This window comes from Heptranchias perlo, chromosome 7 (genome assembly GCF_035084215.1).
Source record: "Heptranchias perlo isolate sHepPer1 chromosome 7, sHepPer1.hap1, whole genome shotgun sequence".
Classification (NCBI taxonomy): domain Eukaryota; kingdom Metazoa; phylum Chordata; class Chondrichthyes; order Hexanchiformes; family Hexanchidae; genus Heptranchias; species Heptranchias perlo.
In genome coordinates, this window is record NC_090331.1 from 58265998 (window position 1) to 58280131 (window position 14134).

The following is a 14134-nucleotide window of genomic DNA, read 5'->3' on the forward strand; positions in this document are numbered from 1 at the left end:
ACTTTTGTTTATGTTTCTAGCTTGGTTCATACTTTGGCTCATCAGTTTGTGCAGTGGACCTCAATTCAGATGGCCTCTCAGATCTGTTAGTGGGAGCCCCCATGTACAGTACGGTCAGAGAAGAAGGAAGGGTGTATGTTTATTTGAATACAGGATCGGTAAGACTGAAGAACTTCTTTTGAACTAATTTCTATTTAATAAGCATCACCTTTCATATTCCTAATAGTTTTTTTTTTAAAAAGGGAGCGATGAAGGAGCTTTCGATGGAGTTAGTTGGAAGAAATTCTTATGCGGCAAGGTTTGGGGATGCAATTGTTGACCTTGGAGACATTGATGATGATGGACATGCAGGTTTGGGACATTTGGAGCCTTTAGTTTCAGAATTCTTTAAAGGACATTTTACACACCTTGTCGCATCTGTAAAACACTGTGGCCCCAAAACTCCTGCGGCTGGTGGTGTAAAAACATCGTAGTCTGGGTGGGTTGGGGTAGGACCTGGTTATGCCGAGTCCTTAGCCTTTTTCCACCTATCAAATATCCCGCTTGAAGGGAAGGGAGGGGTCGCACAATAATCTGGCCCACATTTTGGTAATTGTATTATGACAACGTGTTAATAAGGGCAATGCACCAAATGATATATTACTCATCATATATGTTCAGTGGGTGCCTATACATCCCTGGCTCCAGTGGGCCTCAGGGGGAGGGTGGGGGAGTGGATTTAAAGTTTAAATGTCCAGCTTTCTTAAAGCACTTAATCAGAGTGATTTCCATTATGGAAACTGGCACATTTCAAATTATGACATTTTTAAAAGTTTTTTTTTAAGTGTTTGTGCAGGACTGTGGGCCCACCTGTGGTGTAGTAAGGTGCTGCAACAAATATCTTCCTCCCTGCTGCCCCAAACTGAGGCAGCTGATCCAGCAACACTAAATATGGCCCTGGCACTCACCATAAATATTTAAACATCTATGACCCTGGGAAATGAGCCAGAGTCAAGGATGGAACAAAGGGCCAGTGGCAGTTTCCCCAGTCAAGCAAGACCAAAGGAAATTCAACCCCTGCTACTGTACTTATTTTACATTTTGGATTGAAACTGAAAAAACTAATGCATGTGATCAAATTTGTAGCTTGTAACAATGCAATATAATAAAAATGTTTCACATTTGTAGCCACCTTGCCCTCATTGTGTTGGACACCAAATACAACTTGATGAGAATGGTGGTGAGAATGTGGAACTCACTACCACATGGAGTAGTTGAGGACATTAGCATAGATGTATTTAAGGAGAAGCTAGATTAGTGCATGCGGGAGAAAGGAATGGAAAGATATGTTGATAGGGTGAGATGAAGTAAGGTGGGAGGAGGCTTACATGGAACATAAACACCGGCATAGGCCGAATGGACTTTCTGTGCCGTAAAATTCTATGCAATTCGATGTAACTTACTAGAAATGAGCACATGGTACCACAATGTCCTTTGTACTCCCATCCCTTTGCTCATTCACACATAGCCTAACATGAAGGAAAGTAGTAAAAGATTCACATGATCTGTAGTAGCACGTTTCCTACAGCTTTAGTCACCTCCACTAAGGAGTGTTTACTGACAACTGGGTTGGATTCCATATGATGGCAAGTAGAGCACCATTATTATGTACTTTCTTCTTAAAGGAGATATGGCCCATGACCAACATCAGAACAGTCACAGCTGGTTGATGCCCACCCTTTACCTACCCCTCTGACACCAGCCCATTTTCCACGGTCAGTTGTTTTATATAATTAAGGTGGGTGCTGGGACAATTTATGGTTCGGTTGGGTCACTTGCTATCAGTTAAGGGTGTGGGAAGGGGAACAAAATACTTGTGGTGTTTTGCTGCATTGTAGCCATGACTGGCAGTACTGGCTGACGAAATCTAGAAAATATTCCCAATGTTAAAAAATTTCAAAATTCACAGCAAATGGGCTCCAATCAAATTATGGGAAGGCCCCTTACTATAAACGAAATTGTGGGCCTTCACTGCACCTGAGCACCAGCAAGTTTCAGCCACACAGTCGGGGTCGCTGAGCATATCAAGCACAAGATAGGCCTCAAGCCTCTACAACCATTAATATGGAGCACTGCCCATCACCTTATTAGCCCCTGGACTAGGAGCTTTAACTTTTAATGGGCCACTTTGACTAAGACAATGAATTAGTCATAATGCTAAACAAATGGGCTAAAGCATCTAAAGAACACTCATCTGCCCATGTGACTTGTAGCCTGACCAAATTAACCATCCTGGTACTGCCATAAGCTTTGCATCAGGAGCCATAAATACAACAGGCTTTCTGAATTAATCTGCCCAATCCCAAATAAAGTGTCAGGAAACATTACAGTTCTAATTAATTTAAGTTTTATTGATCCTCAGCATTTGGTGAAGGTATGTTCATGAAGATTTTATACTACAGGATCCTTTTACACCACCATAGGAGACATCAGGCAGTCTGCAGTGCATACGTGCATCAAAATGATAAATGCTTAGTTTACAAGGGGCAACACCTTTGACGCTTTCCCTGTGGGAAGGAGGAATTAACTGAGCAGGGTGCAGAAACTGTATCTGATACACCTCTGTACAACAGACTACCTCTTCTTACCACTAATGAAATTGAATTTCTAAAATGCGATACATAAAACCATCTCACACTCCTGTGATTTGTTCGAATTGGTTGTAAAAGATGCTTTTTCCAGTTTTTTTTCTGACCAGAGAAATGCCATTTTAAATTTGGTATGTTGTGATAGTGCATGGAAAATAAACAAATTCTGTTTTAAGCACAAAACATGTGTTTAAAGATCATAAAGGAAGAAAACACTTGTGTGAACTAGGTGATTGACCCACACGCATTTGAGTTAAGTGGGTAGTGGATTCATTCTGTTTAATTCCACTACAGATGTAGCAATTGGAGCTCCCCAAGAAGAGGATCAACAGGGGGCTATTTACATCTACAATGGCAGAGAGAAGGGGATATCTTCCACCTTTTCTCAAGTAAGGGATTGAAATTAAATTTGATTTAAAACTTGACCTATAGTATATCTGTATATAGTATATTAGTAAACAAGTGAATCTTGTCACCATACCATTTCATACCCTTGATATGTTGCAGACGTAGACTTCAACTGGAAGAATACAGTATTTCATGAATGAAGCAGAAGACAAGATGATGTGTTCTGTTTTCAATAGTGGACATATTGCATTTCCACAATTTAAAAAAAAATCCATGCTGAGCAATCTGGTAGCTGCAGTCATAGTGTTAGATTGAATTTAAATCCCAGATTTAACTGCTATTAACCCTCAGTGAACAAATTTGTCATTTATCAGTTAAGTAGCAGCAGAGTTCCATGCCAGTAGGGTGGGAGAGGATTGCTTTTCCGAGAATTTCACTTCTGTGGAACGCCGGTACATCTTTGGTGGCATGGGAGTTCTGCTTGCCACAAGCATATGCTTCTGACAGTTTTTTCCAGAGCTAGACTATTTTGCTGGGAAGTCTGCTTGGGGAGGGGAGGGGAGGGGAGGGCGGAGGCAGGTGTTGGAGGCCTATTGGAGCATAGCATGGCCAGCGGCCTATGGGGCAATTGAAGAGGGGAACGGATATTGCAAATAGCAAGGCTGGGGAGTTGAATCGATCACCTGAGGATCAATTTAAATCCCTTTGAGGAATTTAAAATTTAAATTTAGTGTTTCATTATTTCATTTTCAAACTTTTACAGCGAATTCATGGGCACCGGATTGGTAATACCTTGCATGCATTTGGCCAGTCTATATCGGGAGGTATCGATGTGGATAATAATGGTTATCCAGGTAATTTTCAGAATTTTATGAATATATTTTACAAGTCAAAATATTTGGTTTCTCTCAACTCTGGTTTAATTCTGTATTTTTTGGATTGAAGAAATGTTATTAATTGGAAATTTCCCAGATTTGTTGTATGAATTTAATGTTGCAACTGAGTAACAAAAACTTATCAGTAATGTGCTATACATTTTAAAGTCAACTGGAGAGAAGCTAACATGATATTTGGTGTAATATAACGGTTAATTTCTATTTGATAGTAACTTGTTATATAAGATAAAATATGGTGTATAATATTGATATTATGCAATATATTTTACATTATACAACAAATGACAAAAGAAAACAAAATATAATGCCTAATACTGGTATTCTACTTTTAAAATACACTGGTAAATACATTCTGGTGTCAAAGCAGTGCAAAGTGATGTGAAGGACCACTTGGTGAATGCTACCGTTAAGTTGCGGAATAGAAAGTGATGAGGATAGAAATGCTTTTGGGGTTACCATAGTGCTGCATAATTTGAGAAAGACAAGTTCATGCGAAGACAACAAATGCAGGTACAACGACACATGGAGCATTTGTCGCTACGCCCAGGACATGCACTTAAAGAAACTTCTCCACGTAACTGGACACATCAGAGGAGACAGTCCTCCCCCCACCCACCCCCTGCTTCACAAGATAGGCTGTCAGCTGTACCATCTGATGCAGGATGATCAGCAGACAGCATCTGGAAAAGGGTCAGCTCTTAACGTAGAAGTAAAGGTTGCTGCAGAATGAAGATTTTATACTACTGGATCTTTGTGAGTCACCATAGGAAACATCAGGCAGCATACTTGCGTGTATCAAAGTGATAAATGCTTTGTTTACAAGGAGCAACACTGTTGTCACTTGCCCTGAGAGAGGAGGGATTAACTGAGCAGGGTGCAGAAACTGTATCTGACACACCCCTGCAAAACAGATACGACTTGACGACCTCTTCTTACCACGAATCATAGAATCATAGAAGTTACAACATGGAAACAGGCCCTTCGGCCCAACGTGTCCATGTCGCCCAGTTTATACCACTAAGCTAGTCCCAATTGCCTGCACTTGGCCCATATCCCTCTATACCCATGTAACTGTCCAAATGCTTTTTAAAAGACAAAATTGTACCCGTCTCTACTACTGCCTCTGGCAGCTTGTTCCAGACACTCACCACCCTTTGAGTGAAAAAATTGCCCCTCTGGACCCTTTTGTATCTCTCCCCTCTCACCTTAAATCTATGTCCCCTCGTTATAGACTCCCCTACCTTTGGGAAAAGATTTTGACTATCTACCTTATCTGTGCCCCTCATTATTTTATAGACTTCTATAAGATCACCCCTTAACCTCCTACTCTCCAGGGAAAAAAGTCCCAGTCTATCTAACCTCTCCCTATAAGTCAAACCATCAAGTCCTGGTAGCATCCTAGTAAATCTTTTCTGCACTCTTTCTATAATAGGGTGACCAGAACTGTACACAGTATTCCAAGTGTGGCCTTACTAATGTCTTGTACAACTTCAACAAGACATCCCAACTCCTGTATTCAATGTTCTGACCAATGAAACCAAGCATGCTGAATGCCTTCTTCACCACCTTATCCACCTGTGACTCCACTTTCAAGGAGCTATGAACCTGTACTCCTAGATCTCTTTGTTCTATAACTCTCCCCAACGCCCTACCATTAACGGAGTAGGTCCTGGCCCGATTCGATCTACCAAAATGCATCACCTCACATTTATCTAAATTAAACTCCATCTGCCATTCATCGGCCCACTGGCCCAATTTATCAAGATCCCGTTGCAATCCTACATAACCTTCTTCACTGTCCACAATGCCACCAATCTTGGTGTCATCTGCAAACTTACTAACCATGCCTCCTAAATTCTCATCCAAATCATTAATATAAATAACAAATAACAGCGGACCCAGCACCGATCCCTGAGGCACACCGCTGGACACAGGCCTCCAGTTTGAAAAACAACCCTCTACAACCACCCTCTGTCTTCTGTCGTCAAGCCAATTTTGTATCCAATTGGCTACCTCACCTTGGATCCCGTGAGATTTAACCTTATGTAACAACCTACCATGTGGTACCTTGTCAAAGGCTTTGCTGAAGTCCATGTAGACCACGTCTACTGCACAGCCCTCATCTATCTTCTTGGTTACCCCTTCAAAAAACTCAGTCAAATTCATGAGACATGATTTTCCTCTCACAAAACCATACTGACTGTTCCTAATCAGTCCCTGCCTCTCCAAATGCCTGTAGATCCTGTCCCTCTGAATACCCTCTAACAACTTACCCACTACAGATGTCAGGCTCACCGGTCCGTAGTTCCCAGGCTTTTCCCTGCCGCCCTTCTTAAACAAAGGCACAACATTTGCTACCCTCCAATCTTCAGGCACCTCACCTGTAGCTGTCGATGATTCAAATATCTCTGCTAGGGGACCCGCAATTTCCTCCCTAACCTCCCATAACGTCCTGGGATACATTTCATCAGGTCCCGGAGATCTATCTACCTTGATGCGCGTTAAGACTTCCAGCACCTCCCTCTCTGTAATATGTACACTCCTCAAGACATCACTATTTATTTCCCCAAGTTCCCTAACATCCATGCCTTTCCCAACCGTAAATACCGATGTGAAATATTCATTCAGGATCTCACTCATCTCTTGTGGTTCCGCACATAGATGACCTTGTTGATCCTTAAGAGGCCCTACTCTCTCCCTAGTTACTCTTTTGCCCATTATGTATTTGTAGAAGCTCTTTGGATTCTCCTTTGCCTTATCTGCCAAAGCAATCTCATGTCCCCCTTTTGCCCTCCTGATTTCTCTCTTAACTCTACTCCGGCAATCTCTATACTCTTCAAGGGATCCACTTGATCCCAGCTGTCTATGCATGTCATATGCCTCCTTCTCCTTTTTGACTAGGGCCTCAATCTCCAGAGTCATCCAAGGTTCCCTACTTCTACCAGCCTTGCCCTTCACTTTATAAGGAATGTGCTTACCCTGAACCCTGGTTAACACACTTTTGAAAGCCTGCCACTTACCAGACGTCCCTTTGCCTGCCAACAGACTCTCGCAACCAACTTCTGAAAGTTCCTGTCTAATACCATCAAAATTGGCCTTTCCCCAATTTAGAATTTTAACTTTTGGGCCAGACCTATCATTCTCCATAGCTATCTTAAAACTAATGCAATTATGATCACTGGTCCCAAAGTGATCCCTCACGAACACTTCTGTCACCTGCCCTTCCTTATTTCCCAAGAGGAGGTCAAGTTTTGCCCCCTCTCTAGTCAGGCCATCCACATACTGAATGAGAAATTCCTCCTGAATACACTCAACAAATTTCTCTCCATCCAAGCCCCTAATGCTGTGGCTGTCCCAGTCAAGTTTTAGAAATTGCATTTCTAAAATGTGATACAGAAAACCATCACATATTCCTGTGATCATCATCAACATGGTGAATCGTTTATTGTTGTTTTTATTTGTCCGAACCTGGCACACATTTTGCTAATATTTCATCAAGGAGCCCTAGTAAAATTGAAGTCAATGGGAATCAGGGGGAAAACTCTCCAGTGGCTGGAGTCATACCTAGCACAAAGGAAGATGGTAGTGATTGTTGCAGGCTAATCATCTCAGCCCCAGGACATCGCTGCAGGAGTTCCTCAAGGCAGTGTCTTAGGCCCAAACATCTTCAGCTGCTTCATCAATGACCTTTCCTCCATCGTAAGGTCAGAAGTGGGGATGTTCGCTGATGATTGCACAGTGTTCAGTTCCATTCGCAATCCCTCAGATAAGGAAGCAGTCTGTGCCCGCATGCAGCAAGACCTGGACATAATCCAGGCTTGGGCTGATAAGTGGCAAGTAACATTTGTGCCAGACAAGTGCCAGGCAATGACTATCTCCATGAGTGATGGAATACTTTCCCCTTGCCTAGATGGGTGCAGCTCCAACAACACTCAAGAAGCTTGACACCATCCAGGACAAAGCAGCCCGCTTGATTGGCACCCCATCCACCACCCTAAACATTCACTCCCTCCACCACCGGCGCACTGTGGCTGCAGTGTGTACCATCTACAGGATGCACTGCAGCAACTCACCAAGGCTTCTTCAACAGCACCTCCACAACCCGCAACCTCTAGCACCTAGAAGGACGAGGGCAGCAGATGCATGGGAACACCACCACCTGCATATTCCCCTCCAAGTCACACACCATCCCGATTTGGAAATATATCGCTGTTCCCTCATCGTCGCTGGGTCAAAACCCTGGAACTCCCTTCCTAACAGCACCGTGGGAGAACCTTCACTACATGGACTGCAGCGGTTCAAGAAGGCGGTTCACCACCACCTTCTCAAGGGCAATTAGGGATGGGCAATAAATGCTTGCTATGCCAGCAACGCCCACATCCCATGAATGAATAAAAAAAATCTACTTTTGTAAGATTTGCAGAAAGAGGAATGGTAAACACCAACTTTATAGATATGTAATTTTATTCTTTTTGATTTATTTGCTCTATACTTTCTTCACAAATGTGGACATTTGGAGGCAAGATTCTGATTGGAGGTTAGTTTAGGGTTCTGGGTGTAATTCTTCCAGGGGCAATGGTTAAGTTTGGGAGGGCATCTAGCTGTTAAATTTACTCAGTTACTGCATAAGGTTTAAATACATGGCCCTGAAATTTCGCAGGTCTAGTAAGGCAGAAACCCGGTGGCCTTATCTGGCGGATGGGGGTCAGATTTTGGGATGTTGCCTGGGTTTTCACTCCTTTGAAGTTCTGTCAGAAGTGAGGGCAGGAGAAAGTTGTGCCCAGTCTAATGAGTGATGCCATGCAAATGATAGGTTTAGGATTGGCGTCATTTGCATGGCTGGAGTGGGCCACAGGTGCCTACGCCAATCCATCCTCGAAAGGCTGAACAGTTGTGGGCCTCTCTGCCAAATGGCCTACTGAGGAACTTCTCGTCCAAAAAATCAGCAGCATAAAAACATTTTCTGCTCCAAAGGTAGCCATTTGCAGGTACTGCAAAAGTAGTGCAGGGATTGATTACCCTTGTGTGCAGAGTACCTAGGGCCTTTTTGGAGACCTCAAAAGAACTCTTACCAAATCTCAGCTGGCAAGATTGGTTTGGCAGAATTTCTGGGATTGCCCAGGAACGAAGGTTCACTAGATTGATTTCTGGGATGAGAGGATTGTCCTATGAGGAGAGATTGAGTAGAATGGGCCTATATTTTCTGGAGTTTAGAAGAATGAGAGGTGATCTCATTGAAATGTATAAAATTCTTAGAGGGCTTGACAGAGTAGATGCTCAGAGGTTGTTTCCCCCGGCTGGGGAGTCTAGAACTAGGGGTCATAGTCACACGATAAGGGGTCGGCCATTTAGGACCGAGATTAGGAAAAACTTTCTTCACTCAGAGGGTTGTGAATCTTTGGAATTCTCTACCCCAGAGGGCTGTGGATGCTCAGTCGTTGAATATATTCAAGACTGAGATCGATAGATTTTTGGACATTAAGGGAATCAAGGGATATAGGGATAGGGTGGGAAACTAAAGTTGAGGTCGAAGATCAGCCATGATCTTATTGGATGGCGGAGCAGGCTCGAGGGGCCGTATGGCCTATTCCTGTTCCTATTTCTTATGTTCATAAACGCCCCCAGACACAGCCCCTTGACATAGACGGGGGTGGACAGAAGATCTGCACACACCCTCTCCCTACCAGAAAATGGCAGGATCGAAAAAACAGGCAGAATCCCAGCAGGACTAGGTTCCATTCCATTTCTGTTCACCGGTCCAGAGATCCACTAGTTTTCTGCCTTGGCCTGGACCAGAATTTCAGAGCCTATAGTTCAGTAGAAACTATTACATCTATTATAGATTATAAGAAAGCAGCTTTCTATGAGTGTGAATTTGATTTCAGGTTGCTAAATCTGCATGAAATTTTGAATGATCGATGAGTTTAGAGCCATCCATTCCATTCCTTCCAATTAATAATTACCAAAAAAGTATTTTAATTCAATTGAAAGATGAATTTGTCTGAAATCTGATTCCTCAGAGCTAATGACGTTCATCAATCTGTTCTTCACAGATGTAGCGGTTGGTGCTTTTCTGTCCGATACTGTTGTATTGCTCAGGTAAGATTGAGTCATTTTATGGTGAAAGATAATTTGGCCTAATAGAAAATAGTGATGCTTAATTAACAAAAATATAAAGCAGTGACCTCATATTGCACTTTATGGTGTTTGAACTTCATCAATTAAACCTGCACATTTTTTGATGCAGGGTGATGTATGCCGATAGTTTGCACCAAGCAGTAGGTTTGCTGTTCTGCAACACTATATGAGCTTATTTGGTGATGTTGTTTGCTTTCAACACTTTTTTTAGTTCAAGATATAATGAGTAAAATAACATGCTTCTCAATTACAATGATCTGCTTTTATTCTCTTCACAAAACTTTTTAAATTTTTATTACTGCAAATTATAAAACACAGTTTCACAACCTTCTTGTACTTTTTGAGGAAGTGACAACTCAATTGGACGGTGGAAAGCCCTATAATGTAGTATGCGTGGGCTTCCAGAAAGCCTGCGATAAAATCCTGCATGAAATGCAGCCACATAAGCTTAGGACAGTGGGTATCATAAGTAAAATTTGGAGGTGAATAGGTTGAAAGAGAGGAGAGAACAGGTATTAGCTAGGAGAGCGATATCAGGCTGGGAAAATGTACTAAATGAAGTGCCCAGGGATCGTAGCTGGGCCCCTACTGTGTCTAATCTACATAAATGACCTGGGATTCTGAAATACAATGCAAGTTGGTCAAATTCACAGTTGTTTGCAAATTAAGAGGGAGCACTTGAGTCCAATGAGTCTGCCAAAAATTGCAGAAGGACCAAGACAAAATTTGTAAGCGGGAGGAACTATAGTGGATGAAATTGAATGCAGATAATGAAAAGTGTTGCGCATGAAAGAAAAATATGGGGAATATGCTCAACGGTGCTGAACTGGCTAGGGAATAGGCTGAGATAAATATGCCAGCAATTCTTGACTCTACCTTTAGCATATGCGGTCATTGCAGAGCAGCAACCAACAAAGCAAACAGAATACTGACCTACATTTCCATATCAGTAGAGTCTTAAGTTCATCGTGTTGAAGCTGAGGTATTCTCAGGCTGCACCTTAAGTACTGTAAAAATAAAAAGCAAGAAACTACAGATGTTGGAATCTGAAACAAGAACACTCTGACCGGTCAGCATCTGTCGAGAGAACACTCAAGATAACATTTCAGATGTAGTTAGTTTGTCAGAACTGGAAGAAATTACAAATGAACCGCATTTATAAAGGTACAGAATAAAAAGAAAGGGGAGGGAACAAAAAACAAAAGTGAAGAAATGGAATGACCTGTAAAGTGCTCAAATAGAAAACTGGAGATGGTTAAATGGCTGAAGTGATATTAAAGAGACAATAGGAGGCATAATGAGAGAAATTGAAGATATTTCTAAGACACAAAGAACATGTGAATAGCTGAGATGGAGGGATGAGGGGGTAAGGCAAGCAGAAATGGAAGCACAAACAACAGGCAAAGTGGTCCCAGCTCCAGCGGCCCAGGAGCCTGAGGGATGAAAAAGTCATCAGTGTTCCCACCCAACCACCATCCCAAAACACTGACAAACTCATCCTACACTGCCAGCCAGACAGAAAGTGGGAGCTATAGTTTAAGTCTGAAGCTTTTAAAGTCAGTATTAAGGCCTAAGGGCTGCAAAGTGTGTAATACAAAGTTACGACGCTGTTCCATGACTCAACATAAACTTGAGGAGAAGCACCTGTGATGTTAACTTATCTGTTCTCTTCACAAATGCTGAGTGTTTCCAGCATTTCCTGACCTTGAGTGCTATATTCAGACTGGTCTCTGAAGCTCAAGAGAAACTTACAAGTCTTGGAAATTAGGAGAATTGGTCATGAAGTTGATCCTTAGTGTCAGAATACTGAGTTATGAGGAAAGGTTAGAAAAGCTTAAACTTCTTGGGGTTGATTATCACTCCCTTCACCTGGCATTAAAAGGGCAATAATGGCCTCAAAATGAGGTCAGTAGGCTGACCGCCAGAACCAGGAGGACCAGGACCAACGTATGTGGACCCCAGCCTAGTTTGCGGCCCTTTCACAGGGTTTTGGTGGGAGTGCACCGGAAGGACTGTGGAATTTCAGCCCCTTTTCATATAGGATTCTTATTACCAGCTGAGAGGGGAGATTTTCATCATATTAGTTTGCCCTCAGATTCTAGAGATAAAAGAACAATATTCAAACCTTCCGTATATCAGCTGTCAACATCCACCATTTTAATGAACCATTATTGGTTTAACTTGGATTTCCTAGCATCAGAACTTTATTTCAAGGCAGATTAGTGGAGTACCAATGTACCGCCCCACTGACTAGTAGGAGGTTTGTAAACAATTTTACAACACCAAGTTATAGTCTAACGATTTTTATTTGAAGTCTACAAGCTTTCGGAGGCTTCCTCCTTCCTCAGGTAAATGTTCAAATAAAAATCATTGGACTATAACTTGGTGTTGTAAAATTGTTTACAATTGTCAATCCCAGTCCATCACCGGCATCTCCACATCATAGTAGGAGGTTGGCTCATGTCTTGTGATTTACAGATAAGCCCTGGCTTCAGCTGAGGTAATGGGAATGCATTAAGCAGAGGTACGACTTGTTTCCCCCCCCCCCCCCCCCCCCCCCCGCCACTCCCACATGAGGAAGGGAAAATTGGTGGATGAGTTTGCTCAAATTACTTTTACACATCTCCTAGCTCTGTATATGTAACAGTACCAACAGAGCAAGCAGCAAGACCAGGGTGGCTATCCACTAGCATTGGAAGAATTCAAGAGGGTCGAGATTATATTACATTGGGAGTAATTAAAAGAAACCTTTCGCTGTTAAGACATCAAAGCAGAAAGATTTTGATATGATCCTGACACAATGATGCCCGGGTTGCTGTGCATCAGGTCCTACCATGCTTGTGGGGCTCGAAGCTGACCTTGCGCATTAATGCAAGTTCAGCATCGATGGTATGCCCAAGGAAAATGCCAAAGAAATACTCTTCCAGTCATTAGTGGGTGTATCAGCATTCAGCAAACAGCTTGCACTTTGTGCACACAATGTACTCGTGTCTGGTAGATCTAATTTGGCTGTTCTTTTTTGAATGGTGTCCAGCCTTTAACAAATGATGGACATTTCTGAACCAATGTGTTTATAAGTCAAAAATGACATTAGTCAAAGTACTGAAATTACTGAGTTGCCAAAGTTGATATTTGTGACTTCAGTGGAGTTGCCCCAACAATTCTGTTATTTAAAATGGAACTTTAATAGTGGAGCCATAATATAATGTGGCAGGGTGTGGAAGTTTATATATTCAGTGGTATTTGCAGATAAAGATTAAATGCAATTTTTTATCTGCTTGCAAGAAGTGTAGAGTTGTTGAAGTGAGATAAAATATTTAAGTTTGTGTTGTTTGGAGAAATTAAAATTAGTTATTGTATGCAAATTGAAGAAAGTGATAACTTTGTATGCAGCACAAAACATTAGTTCACCATAACGAAAACTAGATTTTTCAGGTACAGTGACTTATGAGAAATATTGTGGAAATACCTATAGTAGTGGGATTATTTGTGAACGCTTGTTGGAAATCTGTGAAAAAAAATCAAAGTATTTAAAGCACCAAAGCAGAAGTATACGTCAGTAATATTAGATGAGTAAGTGTTTACCATTTCTGAGTAGTTAAAACCCTTGTTGTGCTTTAAGTTAGAAAATCTGCTGGGTGTTACATTAGGAATGAGACAAATTTGAAATCTATGTTCATTCAAACTTCCAATTATTTGGTCAAACCAAGAATATTCAAGCTTTATCTGGTACAATTTAGGCTTGATTTTTTTTTTCTCTTTGAAGATCCGAACAAGCATGATTGCACATGGGTGGGACAAGTCCTTTGCTTGTGACACTGTCTTTCAGCTTTATTGAAGTGTTTCCAGCAGCACAGTTGCATGCAAGGTACTGCCCATTCACAGCTGGGCTTTATTCAATAATAATGGTTATATTTGAATTTCACAGTCTATAATCACACTACCACTGTGCTAAAAATGTACCTTATTTTGCAGTTTTGCAGAATTTGTTGTTCAAAATTAATGTATTTTTAGTTTAGCGCCAGCAATGAACAGTTGCTAATGAGATCATTTGACTTGCACTTTATTTCTCACTTCCATCAGGGGATTTGCCTCTGAAAGCTAGAAATGATCCGGTGTACATAT

The 14134-nt window shown here is 41.7% G+C and overlaps 1 protein-coding gene across 2 annotated transcripts in view; it reads left to right on the forward strand.

Annotated features, from left to right (window-relative positions):
• Positions 1 to 14134, forward strand: part of itga4 (integrin alpha 4) — a 122235-nt gene that overhangs the window by 32001 nt on the left and 76100 nt on the right. For both annotated transcript variants that reach the window (XM_067987666.1, XM_067987667.1), the window contains exons 9-13: positions 21 to 158; positions 243 to 351; positions 2922 to 3016; positions 3739 to 3829; positions 9925 to 9970. In XM_067987666.1, coding sequence (XP_067843767.1) covers positions 21 to 158; positions 243 to 351; positions 2922 to 3016; positions 3739 to 3829; positions 9925 to 9970 — 479 coding nt within the window. The remainder of the gene's footprint in view (positions 1 to 20; positions 159 to 242; positions 352 to 2921; positions 3017 to 3738; positions 3830 to 9924; positions 9971 to 14134) is intronic.